We start from the raw sequence: 23,626 nt of genomic DNA on the forward strand, positions 1-23,626 counted from the left end.
TCAAGAAAAGACATACAGGTCTATGAGTCCCTAGGACAGCCTGGTTTGGAGAGGATCAAGGGCTTTACCAAGGCTCAAAGTCCCAGCAGGACCCAGGTCTTTGTATCCATGGCTATGGCTGTTGTCTCTGTCACTGAGGCCTATGAGGAGACAGCTGATCGTTAAAGCACCAGGGCCTCATTGCCTCCTCGCCCCCACCCATGAACCAGGCAGGGGTCGTACCATTCTCCTGCACTTGGCCATGCACATCCCCATCTCCTACTGCCCCACAAAGAGCCCTGAGCAACCTGTCAAGGAATCTCCCTTCCTTGAGTTGGGAGTCAAGGCCTGGCCCTTGTGCTTGGTGAAACACATCCAGTTTTCCTACACCTCAGTGTCACCTTCACATTGCCTTTGTCTCCTTGTCCTCACTGCCTCCAGGGTTCTGCTCTAACGAGCTCCAAGGGAGGCTGTGTCAGTGCTGGCCCTCAGGGGGACACTGCAGGAAACTTGCCTCTGACTTGCACTTCTTGAGAGATATCTTCAATTGTCTCTGAGTGCCTGAGGTTCGTGGGCTCATCAGCAAAGCCCCCAGAGGGGTGATTGCGGTGCCTTGGGCTGGTGCTGTGCTGCTGAACTGGGCCGGGCTCGTGGGACAGAGAGAGCTCGTGGCAAGAGGGCCATGGTGCAGAGAGACAGCTGTGCCCAGGAGCAGCTCCTCTGCACAGCGCAGTAGGGCTGGGGGCTCTGACCACAGCTGGCACACACAGAGGAGAGAAGGAGAGAGGGCTTGGAGGCAGTTGGCAGTGGGAGGATGCTGAGAGCTGCCTGCAGGAGAAACCTGCACAGCCCTTGACAAGGTAAGTGCCTGGCTGCAGGGCCATGCTGCTGCAGGTCCTGGAAGGGTCTCATGCTGGGTCTTGTTTCTGGGAGGGCAGTGGGCAATGCAGTAGGCTTTGAGAGTCCTGCTGGGTTTCAGTGCGAGGTGAGGAAGCCTGGCAGAAGCCCCTTGGAGTGCCGTATGCCAAGTGCCTCTGGGCAGCCATGAGCAGAGTGGCCAAACCTCCCCCAGACTCTGCAACGCTGCAGCTGGGATATGGGACACTCCAGCTTTCAGATATCCAGCTCTGTCTGTGGGGCATCCTCCTGGGCTGCTCTTCAGCAGGATGCAGCTCTCTTGTGGCGTCCTTGTGTTATCCAGGTGCCCCAAGGAGAAGACACCTCCTTGCTAAGGCCATGTCCATGCTGCTGGATGGCTGTCTGTGGGAAGCTGCAATGAGGTGCAATAAGGGCAATGACCTCTACACCTCTTAGTAGTAGGGAAGAGCTGAGAACTTGCTCACAATGCACAGACAAGGTGAGGTTTCTGTCCAGCTGCACTTGGACTGTGGCTTCTTTGCTCTCAGCTTTCTCCAGTTCCATCTCAGGGAAACACTTAAGTGGGGTGGTTGTGCAGCTCACAGAGGGCTGACACAGGGCAGCTGAGAGCAGGGCTGTTCAGCAGTGGCATCTGAATCCGTGTTCTGCATTGAGATGCATTGTTTGAAACAACACTGTAAGTTCCAATGACCTGATCAGTGGACTGAAAGAGAGTTTCCCCCATATCCCTGCTTCCCCCTGCTGAACAGCAGCATGGACTCCTTTGCAAGGTCAAGCAAGAGAGCTGAGGAAAGGTTGTCCTGCAAAGAGAGCCTCAGGCTGGGTGGTGCTCCAAAACTTGCAATAGGTTTTCCTCAGAGAAGCCTCTTCTAACTTTGTTCTGTCTTCTTTCATCAACAGACAACTGGGTCTAAAGACAGCAAATGCCCAACATCAGCTCAGTGAGCGAGTTCCTCCTGCTGGCATTCACAGACACGCGCGAGCTGCAGCTCCTGCACTTCGCGCTCTTCCTGGGCATCTACCTGGCTGCCCTCTTGGGCAACGGCCTCATCCTCAGCACCGTAGCCTGCAACCACCACCTCCACACCCCCATGTACTTCTTCCTCCTCAACCTCGCCCTCCTTGACCTTTGCTGCATCTCCACTACCCTCCCCAAAGCTATGGCAAATTTCTTCTGGGACACCAGGGCCATTTCCTATGCAGGATGTTCTACACAGGTCTTTCTCTTTCTCTTTTTCATTGGAGCTGAATTTTATCTCCTCACCGTGATGGCCTATGACCGCTACGTTGCCATCTGCAAGCCCCTGCACTACAGGAACCTCCTGGGCAGCAGAGCTTGTGCCCAGATGGCAGCAGCTGCCTGGGGCAGTGGCCTTCTCAATGCTGTCCTGCACACGGCCACTACATTTTCAGTGCCCCTCTGCCGAGGCAATGCTGTGGACCAGTTCTTCTGTGAAATCTCACAGATCCTCAAGCTCTCCTGCTCAGATGCCTGCCTCAGGGAAGTAGGTCTTCTTGTGCTCACTGGCTGTTTAGCTTTCGGTTGTTTTGTTTTCATTGTGGTTTCCTATGTGCAGATCTTCAGGGCTGTGTTGAGGATCCCCTCTTTGCAAGGACGGCACAAAGCCTCTTCCACGTGCCTCCCTCACTTGGCAGTTATCTCCCTGTTTCTCAGCACAATCATGTTTGCCCACCTGAAGCCTCCCTCCATCTCCTACCCATCCCTCGACCTGGTGGTGGCAGTTCTATACGCAGTGCTGCCTCCAGCATTGAACCCCCTCATCTACAGCATGAGGAACCGGGAGCTCAAACAGGCTCTCAGGAAATTGATGATGAGATGTGTTTCAAAAGCAACAATCTGCTAATTTTCTACTGGAAAGAGTCCAGCAGAGGGCCACAAAGATGATACGGGGCCTGGAGCATCTTCCCTATGAAGAAAGGCTGAGACACCTGGGTCTGTTCAGCCTGGAGAAGACTGAGAGGGGATCTCCTCAGTGTATATAAATATCGGAGGGGTGGGGGACAGAAGGATGTAGCCAACCTCTTCTCACTGGTTTGTGGGGATAGGACAAGGGGCAATGGCTGCAAGTTACAGCACAGGACGTTCCGCACTGACATGCGAAAGAACTTCTTCATGGTGAGGGTGATGGAGCATTGGAACAGGCTGCCTAGGGGGGTTGTGAAATCTCCTTCTCTGGAGACATTCAAGGCCTGTCTGGACGCCTACCTGAGCAGCCTGCTCTGAGGAACCTGCTTTGGCAGGGGGGTTGGACCTGATGATCTTTCAAGGTCCCTTCCAACCCCTACAGTTCTGTGATTCTGTGATCTGCTCAACCTCTTCTGCATATGACTTGTAACCTGATTTATTACAGGACTACCAGTCTTCTGTTGCTTTTGTGGTTCTTTTGTTGTTGTTTTCCCTCTGTTTCATTTTGGTTAGGATTGGATTGTTTGTTTGTTTGAATTTAAATTTTCTTTCAGTGCTGCTAATGTTGCCCACAAAAATGTCATTACCATCCCACTCCCACTTCAGTACGAACCTTTCTAGAGTAGCCCAGAGGTTACACTACAAGAGGAATCTTTGTGAATATAAACCAAATAAAGATCCTTACATAGACTTGCTTGTCTGACATCCTTTTTATGAAACCATTTTCAGAAGAGCTGTGGGAGGCAGTCAGTGGCAGGGCCCCCACCAACTGGCTCTGCCCCCCAGCCTGCCCAGCATGGCCCTGCAGAGTGCCCTGTGCCCCGGGCACCACAGCCCCCTGGCTCTGCAGAGCAGCACCGCCAGCTGGGGCTGTGGGGAGCATGGCCAGGGGCTGCAGCAGTGGCTGGCCAGGCCAGCAGAGACGGGCTCACCTGGGAGAGGCTCCCTGGGAGATGGGGTGGCTCAGGAGAAGAGCAGGGCCTGTCCATGTACAGGGGAGACACGTTTCATTTGCTGCTGCTGCTGCCAGTGGGCACATGGTATGCACAGGAACACAAGTGAGCACAAAGGCCATCAGCTATCCCTAGGGGTGTCATGAAAGCCAATGGGGCAGAGAGTGTCCCGAGGTCCCTTCATGCTGAGAGAAACAACCACGGGGCATCTGCCTGAACAGCACGGAACAGTCCAGTTGGAAGGCACCTTCAGACACTGTCTAGTTCAAAGTGCTAGACCTAAATGCGGCTCTGGGATTTGCTTCCTTGAAGCTCTGAGGCCCCTGTGTACCATGTCCTGCCCTGTCTCTGCTGTCCTGCAGGTCAGGGGACAGGGTGGTGACAGGAAAGGGATTCCTTTGGCTGTGGAAGACACAAGGAGTCAAGGAAGAGGACAGGGCAAGGCAGCAAAGGCAGCACGAGCAGTGGTTTTGGTGCACGGCCATGTTTGTGCCAGGAGCCTAAGTGGGCAGCAGCTGGCAGGAGGCAAGGGGAGGCCAGGAAGCGCCTCCTCAGGCCGCTCCTGCCAGCAGAGACAAGGCCACAGCTGAGGGGAGGGGAGGGGGCTGGAAGGGTGGTGGTGAGGTCCCTGCCATTGCGTGGCCTGGCTGTCACACAGGAGATGTGCTGTCCAGAAGGCCTTGTGAGGTCACCCAGAGCCTCACAGAGCACCCCAAGGCAGCAGGGATGGCACTGGAGAGGTGGGTGGCAGAGCCCAGCCAGGAGCTGGCTGGAGGTCCCCTCTGCTGCAGCCGCCTGACGGAGCGTGACAGGAGGAGGGCAGGCAGGGCTTGTGGCAACCACACTCACGGTTGCCTTGCCACAGGCTGTTGCAGAGCTTGGGGCATGGCCACCGCAGCCCCAGCCCCTCACAAGGCACCGCAGCTGCTGGGACAAAAGCTCCTCAGCCTCCCCAGCAGCCCCAGGTCCAGGGTCAGCCACGGCACCAGGAAATGGAGGTCTGTGAGATGCCGGCACCCCTGCTGCCAGGTCCAACAGAGCCCTAGCACAGAGCGCCTGTGCCCCTCTGGGCCAGTCCCTCTGCCCAGGCCAGAGCAAGAGGTACTCAGTACTTGAGGGGTGGCCTCACCAGAGCAGAGTACAGGGAGAGAAGCCTTCACCTGGTCCTTCTGGTTACACTGCTGCTGAAAATAGCCAGAATGCCATTGGCCTTCTTGGCCACCTTGGCACACTTCTGGTTCATGTTCAGGTAAGTGTTGACCAACATTCCTAGATCCTTTCCCTCTGTGCAGACTGTAGTGCTGCATGGGTTTTAGGGCCGGTACTTTTCAATATTTTTATAAACGATCTGGATGTAGGAATAGAAGGTATTTTGAGCAAGTTTGCTGATGACACCAAACTTGGAGGAGTTGTGGACTCGAATGAGGGTGGAAAGGCCTTGCAGAGGGATCTGGATAGGTTGGAGAGCTGGGCGATCACCAACCGCATGAAGTTCAATAAGAGCAAGTGCCGGGTCCTGCACCTGGGACGCGGAAACCCTGGCTGCACGTACAGACTGGGCGATGAGACGCTGGAGAGCAGCCTAGAAGAGAGGGATCTGGGGGTCGTGGTAGACAGCAAGTTGAATATGAGCCAGCAGTGTGCCCTGGCAGCCAGGAGGGCCAACCGTGTCCTGGGGTGCATCAAGCACGGCATCGCTAGTAGGTCAAGGGAGGTGATTGTCCCGCTCTACTCTGCGCTGGTGCGGCCTCACCTCGAGTACTGTGTGCAGTTCTGGGCACCACAGTATAAAAAGGACATGAAACTGTTGGAGAGTGTCCAGAGGAGGGCTACGAAGATGGTGAAAGGCCTGGAGGGGAAGACGTACGAAGAACGGCTGAGGTCACTGGGCCTGTTCAGCCTGGAGAAGAGGAGGCTGAGGGGAGACCTCATCACAGCCTACAACTTCCTCGTAAGGGGGTGTCGAGAGACAGGAGACCTTTTCTCCATTAACACCAGTGACAGGACCTGCGGGAAGGGGGTTAAGCTGAGGCAGGGGAAATTTAGGCTGGACGTCAGGAGGGGGTTCTTCACAGAGAGGGTGGTTGCACACTGGAACAGGCTCCCCAGGGAAGTGGTCACTGCACCGAGCCTGTCTGAATTTAAGAAGAGATTGGACTGTGCACTTAGTCACATGGTCTGAACTTTTGGGTAGACCTGTGCGGTGTCAATAGTTGGACTTGATGATCTTTAAGGGTCCCTTCCAACTCAGGATATTCTATGATTCTATGATCACTGGAGGCAACAAAATAAGGAACTTGAACTTTTTTTTTTTTTTTTTTTTGAAAATTGCAGCATGATTTCCTGTTGTTTGTTTTGAAATAGGAAAACTCCTGTTCTTCCCACCTAAGCAGGGCTTCAAAGGAGAAACCCTAGACCAATATAACCAGGAGAATGATGCTCTAAACTGAAACAGAACAAAATTCAGCCTTTAAAATGAAGAAAGATTTTTATTAGATGCTCCTTGAAATCTTCCCCCTTAACTACAACATGAAAGCTCTCCAATTAGCTGATCAAGTCTTGAATACTTGAAGAAAATGGTGGGAGAAAAATGGCTCCTTACGAGTTTCTGTTTTTTAATGAGTTCCATGGTGTATTCTGGTGCTGAGTCAAAGAAACTTGGGTACTGAGCGGAGAATGATGCAACTGTGCAAAAAAGCAAACTCAAAAGGAAAAGCTGAAGTGACTTGGAGTATTAATGGGCCCCACTGAGGGCTGTTACTAACAAACCTTCCCCAGGGACTGCTTAGGGCAGATAATTGGAGGCCATGATTGCAGACAGGCAAAGCACTGTGCTGAGAAAAGTCTTGGTTGGTTTTGGTGAAGCAAAAGGTCCAAAGCCTGACCCCAGCCACTGAGAGGAGAGATCCTGCACCCCCCTGTCTGGCTCAGGACTTTTCTTGGGGGTCTGAGGAATGCGGTGGGCAGTGTGATGCCATGAGAGGAAAACTGGTATGACACCACCCTGCCTCTGCACAGGGTTACAAGGAAGCAAAGAGGCTGCATTTCAATGACTATATCTCCTTTTCTCATAAGCTCTAGGCAAAGCGTCAGGACTGTTGGGGCCTTCCCTTTTTAACAGCAACCTGTGTCTTTTCCTCTGCACGCTTAAATATGCTGTCAAACACTTTGTCTTATTTCCTGGAAGTCTGCAGACCCCCTATCTCTGTTCACCACCTTGCTCTCATCCCAGCATTTCCATCATTTCACCAGTGTCTCATCAACCCTCACCAGCTGTTCCTTGAAAAACAAAGCTACGGTCTGATCATAGACACTCACCAGCACCTTCCAAGCCATGGGCCTGCTGCTGGCCTTGCAGCTTCTTGTGGAGACACAGCCAAGCCTTGTACCTGCTGCTGCCCACTCATGGACTCAAGCAGAAGGGACAGGACAACCCATCTGGGGGCCTTCTTTCTGTCTGGGTCCTCCTGGGTCTGGAGGCAGAGGGGATCCCCCAGTCAGCATGCCAAGCAGGTGCCTTCTGCTGGCCTAGCAGGGCCACTGCCAGCTGTCAGCCCAAAAGTGCAGCTCCCAGGGAGAAGGCAAGGCTGACCTGCCACCTCCAGACACAAGTGACCTCCCAGTCCCTTTCCGTGACATGTTCCTGCTGCTGCCCTATCAAGTGCAGAGACAGAAGTGACCTCACAGTCCCTGCCACAGTCACATTGCTCCTGCTGGGGCAGGAGATCCTGAGGCAGAGCTGAGCTCATCACAGCATTCCCACCCATCTCCTCCTTCTGGCCCACAAGCTGATCAGATCCATGGCCCCTCACATTAATTTGGAGTTAGGGTTTTGTTTACGTCTCTTAAGCAGTTTTCTAGTGTTAAATAGACCATTCTAATGCTACTATTAAGGGCAGAGATCAGAGTGATTAAGAGAGTAAGAGCTAGGGGAAGCGGCTATGGGCTGAGTTTTGTCTTCTAGGGATACTTTGAGGTCACTCATTAGAGTAGTGGATTCCTGTCAGGGTGCTGAGTAGCATTTAGGTTTAGGAATTTAGTTTACAGGTTGAAGCCAGCGAATAGCCTCATATGACTATTTTAAGTCACAGTTACGGCAGCATCAGCAGAACCTGAACCCTCTTACCTCTACAAAATCCTTAATTTTGGCTGGCCAAGCCCCTATTCCCTCCTCTCAGTCTCACGTTTCTCCTGGGCTGTCTTCTCCTGATTTCCCCATATAACTTATCTTTTTAGGGGCATGCTTATGATGCCTTTCATGATCTTAGTCTATCTGTCAGTGATCTGTTGGCTACTCTATTTCGGAGAAATGTGGCACTTAAGACACGATGGAAAAGGACACAAAAGCCCATCAGAGCACCCTGCACAATGTGCCCAGCAGCTCAGCACTATCACAAAAGTGCGGTTCCTGCCTTCAAGTTTTCTTTCCAGAATGGCTCCTATGGCTCCAGGGTAACTCTTCCCAGGCACCCACTTCCCCAGTCCATACCACTCTTGCCCGCAGGCCCCACGGGTCTCTCCAAGCCTCCCCTCTTCCCCTGCAGTAGTGGCACCTCACCGCAGCAGGTTGGTGCATCTCCAGGCTCAGGGGTGTTTCCTGAGGGCCTGCCCCGTGTGGGGAGTGGTGGGGAGGAAGAGAGCAAGGTCATCTCCTGGGTCATGGCTGAGCACAGCCCAGCCATCCCACACCGTGGGCAGGCCCCTGCTCCCAGGCTGAGGCACACATGCAAGGTGGACACATCTCCATCAGCCCAGCTTCACGCAGGGCCCTTCAGCCCTGCCCCAGTCCCAGGACTGACCTCCTACTCCTACTCCATCCACAGACAGCAAATAAAGCCCTGAGTGTCTCTGTTTCTCACAGCCTTCACCCAAGTCTTTCTCCTGGCCCTCCCCATTGCCCAGCACTGTCTCTCAGGTGGCACTCAGTGACCCTTCAGAAGGGCCTTTGGGCTTCCTCAATTGTCCTGGTGCTTATTAGCACCTTCCGGGCTCCTTCCAGGGCCTTCTTGTCCCTCATGAGGACACTGGCTCTGGCTGGGATGGAGTTGCTCTCTGCAGAACAGTCCCTGCGGTGCTGTGTTTTTAATATGTGACCAGAGCAATGTTGGTCACCCATGGCTGTAGTCGCTGTTCCTGTGCAGAGTTTGCACAGCATCAAGGCTTTCTCTGCTTCTCACTCTGCCCCACCATCGAGTCAGCTTCCACTAGATAAGGTTGCTCAAAGCCCCATCCAACCTAGCCTTGAATACTTCCAGGGACAGGGCATCCACAGCTTCCCTGGGCAGCCTGTTCCGCTGCCTTACCACCCTCTAAGTCAAGAACTTCTTTCTAATGGCTAATCTAAATCTACTCTCTTTCAGTTTAAAACCATTACCACTACTCCTATCATGACACTGATGAAGAGTCCCTCCCCAGCTGTCCTGTAGGCCCCCTATTGGTACTGGAAGGGCTCTTTAAGGTCTCCCCAGAGCCTTCTCTTGTCCAGGCTGAACAAACCCATCTTCCTCAGCATGTTCCTAGGAAAAGGGCTGCAGCCCATTGATTGTCCTCATGGCCCTCCTCTGGACTCCTTCTAATAGATACACATCCTTATTGGGGCCCCAGAGCTGAGCACAGTACTCGAGTTGTGGCTTCACAAGACCCCCTAACAGATCAACATTCACTCCAAACTTGGTGTCATCTGCAAACTTACTGAGGGTGCACTCGATCCCCTCATCCACATCATTGACGGAGATATTGAAGAGAACTGGCTGCAGTACTGGGCCCTGCAGGACACTAAGGACAGGCCTCCATCTGCACTTGTTCACATTTACCATGACTCTTTGGTCCAGTTTTTAACCCCACAAAGCGTACACCTGTCCAAGCCTTGAGCAGCCAGTTTCTCTGGAGAATGTTGTGGGAAAAGATGGAAAAGCTTTACTGTGGTCTAGGTAGAGCACATCCACAGCCTTTCCCTCATCCACTGAGAGCATCACCCTGTCACACCTTGAGATCTGATTTGCCAAGCGGGACCTGCCTTTGAGAAACCCATGCTGACTGGGCCTGATCACCTGGTTGTTCTGGAAGCGTTGTGTGATGGAATTCAAGATAATCTGCTCCAAGAGCTTCCCCAGGACCGAGTTCAGACTGACAGGCTTGTAGTTCCGCGATCCTCCTTCCAGATATTTTGTAGGTGACCATCACAGTTGCTAGTCACCAGCTGACTGGGAACATCCCTGATAGCCAGGACTGCTGATAAATGATGGAAGGCAGCTTGGTGAGCACTTCTGCCAGTTCCCTCAGTACCCTCGGCTATATCCCATCCAGCTCCATAGATTTGTGAACACCCTCCATGAGGGATGGCATACAAGTAGTGGTGCCTGCTCACCAGGAACCAGGCCAGCTTATACAGAGCTTCCTTACGAGGAGCATGGCCACCAAGAGAATCGGAGTTATCAGACTAAGCTCAGATCCCATGAGACACCACAAACACAATGGTCTACAGGAACGGGGAAAAAGGTACAGGACTGCGATTTCCTAGGACAGCCTGCTTCAGAGAAGAGCAAGGACACTGGAAAGGCTGAAAGTCCCAACAGAACCAAAATCTTTGTATCCATGGTAATGGCTGCTATCTAAGCCACTAAAGCCAATGAGGAGACATACTGTTAAAGCACCAGGGCCTCATTGCCTCCTCACCTCCACCCATGAACCAGGCAGGAGTCGTACCATTGTCCTGCACTTGGCAATACACATCCCCATCTCCTACTGCCCCACAAAGAGCCCTGACCAACCTGTCAAGGAAAGAATCTCCCTTCCCAGGGGCTGGAGGTCAAGGCCTGGCCCTTGTGCTTGGTGACACACATCCAGTCTTCCTACGCATCAGTGTCACCTTCACATTGCCTTTGTCTCCTTGTCCTCACTGCCTCCAGGGTTCTGCTCGAATGAGCTCCAAGGGAGGCTGTGTCAGTGCTGGCCCTCAGGGGGACACTGCAGGAAACTTGCCTTTGACTTGGACTTCTGGAGAGACGTCTTCAATTGTCTCTGAGTACCTGAGGTTCTTGGGCTCATCAGCAAAGCCCCAGAGGGGTGATTCCAATGCCTTGGGCTGGGCCTGTGCTGCTGAGCTGGGACGGGCTCGTGGGACAGAGAAAACACATTTCAGAAAGTGCCATGAAGCAGAGAGACAGCTGTGCCCAGGAGCAGCACATCTGTACAGCGCAGCAGGGCTGGGGGCTCTGACTGCTGCTGGCATTGGGAGAGCAGAGAAGGAGAGAGGGCTTGGAGGCAGTTGGCAGGGGGAGGATGCTGAGAGCTGCCTGCTGGAGAAATGTGCACAGCCCTTGACAAGGTAAGGGTCTGGCTGCAGGGCCATGCAGCAGCAGGTCCTGAAAGGGTCCCCTACTGGGTCTTGTTTCTGGGAGGGCAGTGGGCAATGCAGCAGGCTTTGAGAGTCCTGCTGGGTTGCAGTGTGAGGTGAGGAAGTCTGCCAGAAGCCCCTTGGAGTGTCATAACCTAGGTATCCCTGGTCAGATAAGAGAGGAGTGGCCAAACCTCCTCCAGACCCTGCAACGGTGCAGCTGGGATATGGGACACTCCAGCTTTCAGATATCCAGCTCTGTCTGTGGGGCATCCTCCTGGGCTGCAGGCTGCTCTCCCGCAGAATGCAGCTCTCTCGTGGCATCCTTGTGTTATCCAGGTGCCACAAGGAAAAGACACCTCCATACTAACATCATCTCCATGGTGCTGGATGGCTGTCTGTGGGCAGAAGAAATGAGGCCTCTGCAGCCCTGTCTAGGAGGGAAGAGCTGAGATCCTGATCAGTCCCCTGGAAAAAAGGTGAAGATTCTGTCCAGCTGCACTTGGAGTGGGGCTTCTCTGCTCTCAGCTGTCTCCTGTTTCTTCTCAGGGCAGCACCTGAGAGGGATGGTCCTGTAGCTCATAGAGGGGTAGCCCAGGGCAGCAGAGAGCAGGACTGATGGGAAGAGCTGCTCTGCTCAGTCTTCCCCAGAGGACAAGTCCTTTACCTCTTGGCACCCACAGGATATCACCTGGAGTGTGGAAGTAGTGTAAGGGCGTTCCACTATTCAATACCTCTCCTATGTGTTATACGGGCAACTAGGATAAAATAAAGTGAGGAAAATAGTTGCAGCTTTGCTCCTCAATCAGCTCAGTTGTTTGCAACAATACTGCAAAGCTCATTGGTCTGACATTTTTCTGACTTTGAGTTATCCACCCTTCTGTTTTATTTCCTATTTTCCTCAGAGAAGTCTGTTCTAACATTGCTTTGCCTTCTCCACTTCAACAGACAAGCAAGTACAAAGTCAGCAAATGCCCAACATCAGCTCTGTTAGCGAGTTCCTGCTGCTGGCATTCGCAGACACGCGCGAGCTGCAGCTCCTGCACTTCGCGCTCTTCCTGGGCATCTACCTGGCTGCCCTCCTGGGCAACGGCCTCATCCTCAGCGCCATAGCCTGCGACCACCGCCTGCACACCCCCATGTACTTCTTCCTCCTCAACCTCGCCCTCCTTGATGTGGGATCCATCTCCACCACTCTACTCAAAGCCATGGCCAATTCTCTCTGGGACACCAGGGTCATCTCCTATCAAGGTTGTGCTGCCCAAGTACTTTTTTTAGTCTTTTTTTTTGATGCAGAGTTTTCCCTTCTCACCGTCATGGCCTATGACCGCTACGTTGCCATCTGCAAGCCTCTGCACTATGGGAGCCTCCTGGGCAGCAGAGCTTGTGCCCAGATGGCAGCAGCTGCCTGGGGCAGTGGCTTTCTCAATGCTGTCCTGCACACGGCCAACACATTTTCCCTGCCCCTCTGCCAAGGCAATGCTGTGGACCAGTTCTTCTGTGAAATCCCCTACATCCTCAAGCTCTCCTGCTCAGATTCCTATCTCAGAGAAGTTTGGGCAATTCTGTTTAGCATTTTGTTAGCTTTTGGTTGTTTTGTTTTCATTGTGCTGTCCTATGTGCAGATCTTCAGGGCAGTGCTGAGGATGCCCTCTGAGCAGGGCCAGCACAAAGCCTTTTCCATGTGCCTCCCTCACCTGATTGTCACCTCCCTGATGATCAGCACTTCCATCTTTGCCTACCTGAAGCCCCCCTCCATTTCCTCCCCATCCCTGGACCTGGTGGTCACACTTCTGTACACTGTGGTTCCTCCAGTATTTAACCCCCTCATCTACAGCTTGAGGAACCGGGAACTAAGGGATTCCATCAGGACTCTACTTGAATACACACATCGTCAGCAAATTCACCTATAATACTATGCCTAATATTAGAAATCCCAGCTATTCTCAGAAAGAAAATAATATGATGTCTTCTATTAATAAATGTGTGTATTATTATTTCCTCTCATTATTTCACTTCTGATTAAATATTATTCCTAGCCTCCTACAAGTCAATTATTTTCCTGTAGAAGATGGCTTCCTGCGTAGATAAACCTAATAAGAAAGCCATCAGAAATTCATTGGTCTGAGCTGCAATCTCTTCCAATCTTTTCTGGAGCTGGTGAAAACCCCCAGCATGCAGGAGGGGCTCAGGACCAAGAGCCCAGCTGACACATGCAGGAGAAGCCCCGGTGGCCCTCGGGGCTGCCCCTCGCTTCTCGCTGGGCTCTGCCTCTCTTCTGCCTTCAGGTCGGGGCTGCTGCTTCCCTGGAGCCATGGCCATGGCCAGCAGCAGGATGTGGCCTTTTCACTGCTTCTTTCTTTTTGGTTCCTCATTGCTTTCTTGTGCTCTTGTATCTGTCTTAGTCTCGAGGTCTCATATGCATTGATGACTGTCCTGTTGTCTTTGCAGTGTCTGTGGCTACAGGCAGCAGCAGGCACTGTGCAGCCCTGGTTCACAACTGGCCTACCTGCTAGCACCACAGTAACAAGAGGGTCTTTCTCAGTGCAAACCCAGAAGCCTGGACACCTCTTCCAAATGTGCTATCAGGAACACAGCCAAGGGGTTGCTCCCTGCTCTTCTGTTTCCTGGGGTTATTCATGGAGTGAGGGACAGAGGCTGAAAGTCCCAGGGTGGTCCCTGAGGAACCAAGGGCTGGGCCAAGAACTCCCTTTGTGGCAGCACATGCCCAAATAGACAACACTGCCCACTGCAGTCAGTCAGATGGCCAATGCCAGCCTGGAGATGTCAGGAGATCTGCAGGGACATGGTGCTCACTGGGTAGTGATTAGAACCTCATAACATGTATGAGCATCCAAAGACGGGTCTGGTAAAGGAAAAGAGGAATCTGAAGATTTGATGGGCTAAAGGAGGGCTCTGCAATGCCAGAAGACGTGGTGGAGAGCCAGCAGGTGAAGGCCCGTAATACTGCAAAGCAACAGTGGAGACCCTCCTTATAGGCTCCTGGGTCAGGTCTGGTGCAGCACTCGCCTGCCCTTTGTGCCCTCAGAAACACCCCATGGCCCTGCCCAGCACTGCCCTGTGCTGCTGAGCAATCAGGGCAGGTGGAAAGGGGCTCAGCAGCAGAGATCCCCAGGGACGTAGGTCTGTTGCCCACCCTGAACAGCATGGGCAGGGGGGGAGACCCGCGGGGGTCCCAGGGCACCACAGCCCCTGGCTCTCACAGCAGCACCGCCAGCTTGGGGCCCTGAGAGAGCACAGGGAGGGAAGCAGCAATGGCCAGCCAGGCTAGCACAAACACAGTGCCCTGGGCAAGGCTCCCTGGGAGCAGGGATGGCCCTGGGGAAGAGCAGGGCAGCATTGCTGGGCCTGCACTGATGGGGAAAGGAGAAAGGGAAAGCTCTTTGTGCAGGCCCCTGCTCGGGGCAGGCTGCTCTGTGGCTGGGCCAGGCCTCTTGTGCTGGCCTGGGGAGCGGGGCTGGCCCTGCAGGGCACAGGCACTGTGTGCTGGGGATCTGCCAGGCAAGAGAGCAGGGCTCCTGCAGCTTCACGGACCTCCATCTCCTGGCACCACGGACACCTCCTTGCTCCATGCATCCAGCAGATAAACACCTATCGGCCACCTGCTTTCTCTTCTTCTAGAGGAACTGGGGACAGAATAACAAAACCAAGTAAAACTCACAAATTTTGAGCCACAGAAGGACCTGATGCTCTGCAAACACTGCTCAAAAACGGCGACCAGAACTGTGGGTCACCAGCACTGCTCTGGTCACATATCCGAAACACAGCACCTCATGGGCTGCTCTGCAGAGACTAACTCTGTCCCAGCCACAGCCAGTACAGGTCCCCTGATGAACAAGAAGGTTCCCTCCGAGCTCTGGAAAGAGACAGGAAATTGCTAATAAGCACCAGGACAATTGAGGAAGCCCAAAGGCCCTTCTGAAGGGTCACTAAGTGCCACCTGAGAGGCAGTGCTGGGCAGTGGGGAGGGCCAGGAGAAAGACTTGTGAGAAGGCTGTGAGAAACAAGGAAATCCATGGCTTTAGCAGATCCTTAAAGTCCTGCCTGAGTCCCCAAATGGAAAGCAGGGTATGTCTGTGGGTGGAGAAGTAGCCAAATCTTGGGACTGGGAGCAGGGCTGAAGGTCCCTGTGTGAAGCTGGGCTGATGGAGAAGTGTCCACCTTGCATGTGTGCCTCAGCCTGGGGGCAGGGACCTGCCTGCGGTGCGGGATGTCTGCGCTGTGCTCAGCCATGCCCCAGGAGATGACCTTGCTCTCTTCCTCCCCACACAGGGCAGGCCCTCAGGAAACACCCCTGAGCCTGGAGATGCACCAACCTGCTGCAGTCAGGTGCCACTACTGCAGGGGCAGAGGGGAGGCTTGGAGAGACCCGTGGGGCCTGCGGGCAAGAGTGGTGTGGCCTGGGGAAGTGAGTGGAAAAGTTACCCTTATCCTGGGTAACTTATCCTGGGAAAAGTTACCCTGGAGCCATAGGAGCCATTCTGGAAAGAAAACTTGTAGGCAGGAAGTGCACTTTTGTGATGGTGCCGAGCTACTGGGCACATGTTCAGGGTGCTCTGATGGACTTTTATGTCCTTTTCCATCATGTATTAAGTGCCAATATTCTCAGGAATAGAGTACCCAACAGAGCAGTGACAGATACTCTGAGATCATGAAAGCCACCAGAAAGATGTCCCTAAGAATATGACTGATATAGTGAGGTCAGGAGAAGCCCTGGTCAGGAGAAATGTGAGATTTGGAGGAGGGCATAGGACTATCCAGCAGAAACTAAAGATTTTGTAAAAGGTAAGTTGGTTCAGGCTATGTGGAAGCTGCTGTAACCGTGACTTAAAACACTTATATGAGGCTATTCCCCAGCTTCAAAGAGCAAACTTAATTCCTACATTTAAATGTTACTCCACACCAAAACAGGAATCAACTACTCCTATGCCTGACATCTAAGTGTGCACTGAAGCCAAAACTCAGTCCATAGCCTCTTTCCCTTACCCTTACTCTCTTGCTTACCTTGATCCCTACCCTTAACACTAGATTTAAATGCTCTATTTAGGCCTAGAATTATTGGAAAAACTAAACAAACCCTAAATCACTAAGCTTGTCCGCACTTTAACCACAGACCTGATACGCAAAGCAGAACACCAATCCCTCCCAAAAAATCTTTCTTTAAATTCAAACCCAGAAAGGTGAGCCCTAGTCCCCTGATGCATGAGCACCTAACAGCTGATTCCCCTGTTCCTGTGCATTGACTTCCTCACCTTCAGCCCCTCTCCTAACCCTTACCTTTAGGTACCGTACTGGGTGTGGCCCTTAGTGCAGGCCAAGAACTGTGAGGTTACTCTGCAGTCACATGGCATGCAAAGATGGATGTGAGGGGTCATGGGTCTGATCGGCTTGTGGGCCACGAAGAGGAGATGGATGGGAGTGCTCTGAAGGGCTCAGCTCTGCCTCAGCATCTCCTGCCCCAGCACGAGGAATGTGACTGTGGCAAGGACTGTGAGGTCACTTCTGTCTCTGTAAAAAATGAACTAAACCACAGAGCCTGCCCATACCCTAAACACAGAAGAATACCAAACCTTCCCATTAAACCTTTGTTTACTCTCTAACCCAGAAAGGTGAGCCCCAGTCCAGTGGGAACTAGAAAGTAGTCAGCTCTGCCTCAGGATCTCCTGCCTTAGAAGGAGGAATGTGACTGTGAGGTCACTTCTGTCTCTGCACTTGATAGGGCAGCAGCAGGAACGTGTCACAGAAAGGGACTGTGGGGTCACTTGTGTCTGGAGGTGGCAGGTCAGCCTTGCCTTCTCCCTGGGATCTGCACTTTTGGGCTGACAGCTGGCAGTGGCCCTGCTAGGCCAGCAGAAGGCACCTGCTTGGCATGCTGACTGGGGGATCCCCTCTGCCTCCAGAGCCAGGAGAACCCAGGCAGAAAGAAGGCCCCCATATGGGTTTTCCTGTCCCTTCTGCTTGAGTCCATGAGTGGGCAGCAGGAGGCACAAGGCTTGGCTGTGTGTAGCCAAGAAGCTGCAAGGCCAGCAGCAGGCCCCTGGCTTGGAAGCTGCTGCTGAGGTGGCTTGTGTCTGATCAGACCTGGGCTTTGTCTTTCAAGGAGTACCTGGTGAGAGTTGGCGAGACATGGGTGAAACAAAGGATGAGAGCAAGGTTGTGGACAGAGATGGGTGTCTGTAGACTTGAAGGAAATAGGGCAAAGTGTGGGACAGCATAGGAAAGCCTGCAGAGGAGAAGGAAGAGGGTGCTGGTAAAAAGGGAAGGCCCCAACAGCCCTGAGGTTTTTGTCCCCTTGGCTAGAGCTTGTTGGGAGATATGTTATATTAATTCTGATGAGGCTTCATTGATTTCTTTCAACGCTGAGCAGCAGCTCAGAGGTGTCATACCACTGTTCTTCTCATGGCATCCCACTGCCCACTCCATCCCACAGATCCCAGGAAGAGCCTTGAGCCAGACATGGGGATGCAGGATCTCCTCTCCCAGTGGCTGGGGTCAGGCCTTGGCTCTTCTGCTTCACTAAAATCAACCAAGAGTTTTCTCAGCACAGGACTTTGCCAGTCTGCAATCATGGCCTCTAATTATCTACCCTAACATATCCCTGAGGAGGCTTTCTTAGTAACAGCCCTCAGTTGGGCCCATTCATACTCCAAGTCGCTTCAACTTTTCATCCTGACTTTACTTGCTCAAGTGGTTACATCACTCTCTTCTATAGTACCTGAGCTCCATAGCATCAGTGCCAAAATACACCATGGATCTCATTAAAATGCAGGAACTCCTGACATCTCTTCCATAGTTTTAGAAAGTCTTCATGGCTTGTGCAGCTAATTGCAGAGCTTGCATGATGTAGTTAAGGAAGAAGATTTCAAAAAGCAACTAATGAAAATATTTTCTGTTTATAAATCCTGAATTTTGCTACATTTCAGTTTTGAGCATCTTTCTTCTTCTGCTATTTTTCTATGGTGTCTTCTTTGGAAACCTTCATCGGGAGGAAAAGTAGAGTCTAGAGGTCTGACACATCTGCTGCCAGCATGTACTGGGTCTGGCTGGAATGTTAACTTTCCCGGCAGCAGCCCATTCAGTGCCGTACTCTGTACTTGTAGCTGGAACAGCAGTGTTATCACACCAGGGTTGTGTCTACTGCTTAGCAGCAGTGGCACAGCATTGGGCCTTTCTCTAACCCTCCCAGGGGGTGGGCAAAAAGTGAGGAGAGAAATATCACTAGGGCAGCTGACCTAAACCAATCAAAGGGATATTCCATACCATGTGGTGTCACACTCAGCAATAAAAGGTGGAAACAGGAAGAAGAGGGGAGGGGTGGGCTCTCGTGGAGAAGACGTCGGTCCTGCTCTCGAACACCGGCTGCGTGCGTTGAGGCCTTGCTTCAAGGACGTGGTCAATCATCGCTCATTTGTGGGAAGTAGAGAGTAATTTCTTTCCTCTGCACTTCCATATAGCTTTCATCTATTTTGTTTGTTTGTTTTCCTCCCTTCTTTTTATTTTTCCTTTTTTCCCCTCCCTTTTTCCCCTTTCCCTTTTATTTCCCCTTAGTTAAATTGTTTAGTTCATGGTAGTCTTTATTTAATTATTCTAATTATTTCCCTTTAATTAAATTATCCTTATCTCAACCCGTGAGTTGTTCTTTGCTTTACTTCTCCCCCTCCTCATCTGAAGGAGGGGGAGTGAGAGAGCGGTTGTGGGGTTTAGCTGCTCAGCACGGTAAAACCACCACAGTCCTTTTTGGCACCCAACGTGGGGCTCGAAGGGTTGAGATAACAATAGAATTGATTAAACGCATACAACTAACACACTTGCTTGCTAGTAACCATGTTCCTTGCCCTGTTAATAATAATGGCTTTGTTCATATGTCATGCAAGTCGTGTCATATTCTCCTTTCTCCTATATATCCGATCCGACAAAGTGCTACAATCTGTGTTCACTTTTTTTAATTCGCTGTGCTGCCAAGCACTGACCTTGGTTTTACTCTGGAATTCAGGCTCTGCACTGTTATCATTTGGGTCCCATGGAAACTATCTTTCAGAGAATATTCAGAACTACACTGCCTTCCTTTTCTCATCTGGACACCAGTTTATTAATAATATCAGGAATGGTACCTTTCCCTTCTTTCACAGTGGGCTAATTACAACAGTTTGGGAGTATTTTGAAGATCCATCTGTAACCCATGTATTGCTATTTCTAATTCTGAATAACAGGTTTCATTTTCTCTCTAAGATTAGTCGATTGTTTAGAAAACTTATTTGGGAATCTGTCCCGAAACAGTCTCGTGGTGAGTGGCACGGTGTGTGGGATGATGTTAGCAGATACCTGTCACGAGTGTCTCCTCCAATAGTTTTGAACTTCACCCCTGAGCAAGTGCTAAATCCTAAAAACTTGGTAGAATGTTTGAGAGTTGTATGTCCTGACCCTGATAATGCCGGAGAACAACAGCTTGCAGCATTGTGCTGGGTCCTGGTTTATTCCTATCAAACACTGTTTAACATCATCCAGCAACTTGAAGAGCGGGAGGAAGTCTCTGAATCTGATGACCAAGTAACACACGCTGTGGCTGACCCAGAGGACCAACCAACTATGGTATCAGTCGCCCCCATAGTCAAGTCAAAACAATGGAAACGGAGGTCAGCTCGTTTAGTAAGGGAAGAAGGCTCTCCTAAGAAGGAGGGAGAAGGGGAATTGGCAGGCACCTCTAAAGCAGAGCCGTCACAAAAACAGCAGGAAGACGAGACGGAAATCATAAAGGAATCAGAAATCACTCGATCCTTATCCCTGAGTGAGATGCGAGAAATACGAAAGGATTATGGTCGACGCCCAGGTGAACACATCCTCACTTGGCTGCTCCGATGCTGGGATGCTGGGGCCAGTAGCCTACAATTAGAAGGCAATGAAGCCAAGCAGCTGGGATCCCTCTCTAGAGAAAGGGTAATCGACAAAGTAATCGGGAGAGGAGCACAGGCCCTCAGCCTCTGGAGACGACTCCTGGCAGCTATCAAAGAAAGATATCCCCATAAGGAAGATATTGTATATCACATAGGCAAGTGGACCACTGTGGATAAAGGTCTCCAACATCTGCGGGAATTAGCTGTGTGGGAGATGATTTATAGTGATTTGGACAATGCCCAGACACCTCAAGACCCGATGAAGTCCAGTGCACAACATCCATGTGGCGTAAATTTGTGCGGAGTGCACCAGCAGCACATGCCAGTACCCTGGCAGCAATTCACTGGGATGAGGGGATGGGACCAACAATGTATGATGTCTCCTGCCAGCTTCAACAATATGAAGACAATCTCTCTGCTCCGCTACAGTCCTGTGTCTCAGCTGTGGAGAAACTGTCTAAAGGACTTGACAAGCTCGTGGAGAAAGTATATTCCCCCTCATCTAGACAGAGTGATACTTCAGCCACTAAGAATCAGCATTCGCCTGCTCAAGAGAGAGAGTACCCAAGACGTACACCACGTGGCACCTTGTGGTTTTATCTGCGTGACCATGGGGAAGATATGAGGAAATGGGATGGTGTACCTACTTCAACCCTAGCTGCTCGGGTACGTGAACTGAAAGGAAATACAGCAGCAAGAAGAGGGGCTCCTAAGAGAAATGCTGCTCCGGTTTCTATTGGGCAGTACCCCAGAGGCAGTAGAAGAGCTGATGTTATTCTTGACCATGATGAAGAGACCTCTACCTCTCATTTGCAAGAATCAAGTGGCAGACGCTCCAGCCAGGACTAGAGGGGCCCTGCCTCTGGCCAGGTAGAGGAGAGGGATAACCGGATTTATTGGACTGTGTGGATCCGATGGCCTGGCACATCAGAACCACAGGAATACAAAGCTTTAGTGGACACAGGCGCACAATGTACCTTAATGCCATCAGGCTACCAAGGGACAGAACTCACCTGTATCTCTGGAGTGACAGGGGGATCCCAACAACTATCTGTACTGGAAGCTGAAGTGAGTCTAACTGGGAATGAGTGGCAAAAGCATCCCATTGTGACTGGCCCAGAGGCTCCGTGTATCCTTGGCATAGACTATCTCAAGAGAGGGTACTTCAAAGATCCAAAAGGATACCGGTGGTCTTTTGGCATAGCTGCTTTGAGCACAGAGAAGATTAGGCAGCTGTCTACCCTACCTGGCCTTTCAGAAGACCCTTCTGTTGTAGGATTGCTGAAGGTTGAAGAACAACAGGTACCAATTGCTACCACAACGGTGCACCGACGGCAATATCGCACCAACCGAGACTCCCTGATTCCCATCCATGAGTTGGTTCACCGACTGGAGAGTCAGGGAGTAATCAGCAAGACTCGCTCACCCTTTAATAGTCCTATATGGCCAGTACGAAAGTCTAATGGTGAGTGGAGGCTAACAGTGGACTATCGAGGCCTGAATGAAGTCACGCCACCACTGAGTGCTGCAGTGCTGGACATGCTAGAACTTCAGTACGAACTAGAGTCAAAGGCAGCCAAGTGGTACGCCACAATTGATATTGCTAATGCATTTTTCTCCATCCCTTTGGCAGCAGCATGCAGGCCGCAGTTTGCCTTCACTTGGAGGGGCATCCAATACACCTGGAATCGGCTGCCCCAGGGGTGGAAACACAGCCCTACCATTTGCCATGGACTGATCCAGTCCGCACTGGAGCAAGGGGGAGCTCCTGAGCACCTTCAGTACATTGACGACATCCTCGTGTGGGGCAACACAGCAGAAGAAGTTTTTGAGAAAGGGAAGAAAATAATCCAAATTCTCCTGAAAGCTGGTTTTGCCATTAAAAAGAGCAAGGTCAAGGGGCCTACACAGGAAATCCAGTTCTTGGGGGTAAAATGGCAGGATGGACGTCGCCATATTCCAATGGATGTGATCAATAAAATAACAGCAATGTCTCCGCCAACTAGCAAAAAGGAAACGCAAGCTTTCCTAGGCCTCGTGGGATTCTGGAGAATGCATGTGCCAGGCTATAGTCAGCTTGTGAGTCCTCTATATCGAGTGACTCGAAAGAGAAACTATTTTGAGTGGGGCCCTGAGCAACAACAGGCATTTGAACAAATCAAACAAGAAATAGCTCGTGCAGTAGCCCTTGGGCCTGTCCGTACTGGACCAGCTGTGCAAAATATACTGTACACTGCAGCTGGGGAGCATGGGCTCACCTGGAGCCTTTGGCAGAAAACCCCAGAAGAAACTCGAGGTCGACCTCTGGGCTTCTGGAGTCGGGGCTATCGAGGATCAGAAGCCAATTACACCCCAACTGAAAAAGAAATACTCACAGCATATGAGGGTGTTCGAGCTGCTTCAGAAGTTGTGGGTACAGAGGCACAGCTCCTCTTGGCCCCGCGGCTACCTGTGTTACATTGGATGTTCAAAGAGAAAATTCCCACTACACACCATGCAACTGATGCTACATGGAGTAAGTGGATAGCGTTAATTACACAGCGGGCTCGAATGGGAAAACCCAATCGCCCAGGAATCCTGGAAGAGATTATGGACTGGCCGGAAGGCAGAGATTTCGGAGTGCCAACAGAAGAGGTAACCCGTGCTGAAGAGGCACCACCATACAATGAGTTGCCAGAAGACAGAAAGCAGTATGCGTTGTTTACTGACGGATCCTGCCGTGTGATAGGGAGCCATCGGAAATGGAAAGCTGCTGTGTGGAATCCCATACGACGAGTTGTGGAAGCCATGGAAGGGGAAGGTGAGTCGAGTCAGTATGCAGAAGTAAAAGCCATACAACTAGCCCTAGACATCGCCGAAAGAGAAAATTGGCCAGTATTGTATCTTTATACTGACTCATGGATGGTGGCAAATGCTCTGTGGGGGTGGCTGCAGCAATGGAAAGAGAGCAACTGGCAGCGCAGAGGTAAGCCTATCTGGGCTGCTACCCTGTGGCAAGATATTGCTGCCCGGGTAGAAAACCTGGATGTTAAAGTACGTCATGTAGATGCCCACATGCCCAAGAGTCGCACTACTGAAGAACATCAGAACAACAAAGAAGTGGATCGAGCTTCGAAAATTGAAGTGGCTCAGGTGGACCTAGACTGGGAACGTAAGGGTGAGCTGTTTGTAGCTCGATGGGCCCATGAAACATCAGGACATCTGGGGAGAGATGCCACTTACAGATGGGCTCGTGATCGAGGGGTGGACTTGACCATTGAGGCCATCACACAGGTTACCCATGAGTGTGAGACCTGTGCTGCAATCAAGAAAGCCATGAAGGTAAAATCTCCCTGGAACAGGGGGAGATGGTTAGGGTTTCAATATGGTGAGGCCTGGCAAATTGACTATATCGGACCACTCCCAAAAACTCGCCAAGGCAAACGGTACATACTCACCATGGTAGAAGCAACTACTGGGTGGCTGGAAACATACCCTGTAAACCATGCCACAGCCCGAAACACTATCTTGGGCCTGGAAAGACAAGTATTGTGGCGTCATGGTACACCAGAGAGAATTGAGTCTGACAATGGGAGTCATTTCCGAAACAATCTTGTTACCTCCTGGGCAAAGAGGCATGGTATTGAGTGGGTGTACCACA

General features: G+C 51.6%; 3 protein-coding genes across 3 annotated transcripts in view; 2 read left to right on the forward strand and 1 right to left on the reverse strand.

Annotated features, from left to right (window-relative positions):
• LOC311216348 (olfactory receptor 14J1-like) overlaps window positions 1-23,626 on the reverse strand; it is a gene marked incomplete at both ends in the record, with an annotated part of 60,813 nt that overhangs the window by 16,446 nt on the left and 20,741 nt on the right. The window lies entirely within an intron of this gene.
• LOC311216615 (olfactory receptor 14C36-like) lies at window positions 1,782-2,723 on the forward strand (the record flags this gene model as incomplete). Its single annotated transcript, XM_084298147.1, has 1 exon — window positions 1,782-2,723. One exon carries the CDS (start codon window positions 1,782-1,784, stop codon window positions 2,721-2,723), a length of 942 nt encoding a protein of 313 aa, XP_084154273.1.
• On the forward strand, window positions 12,046-12,987 carry LOC311216616 (olfactory receptor 14A16-like; the record flags this gene model as incomplete). Its single annotated transcript, XM_084298148.1, has 1 exon — window positions 12,046-12,987. One exon carries the CDS (start codon window positions 12,046-12,048, stop codon window positions 12,985-12,987), a length of 942 nt encoding a protein of 313 aa, XP_084154274.1.

This window comes from Netta rufina, assembly GCF_964035555.1.
Source record: "Netta rufina genome assembly, chromosome: 18".
In the NCBI taxonomy this organism is placed as follows: domain Eukaryota; kingdom Metazoa; phylum Chordata; class Aves; order Anseriformes; family Anatidae; genus Netta; species Netta rufina.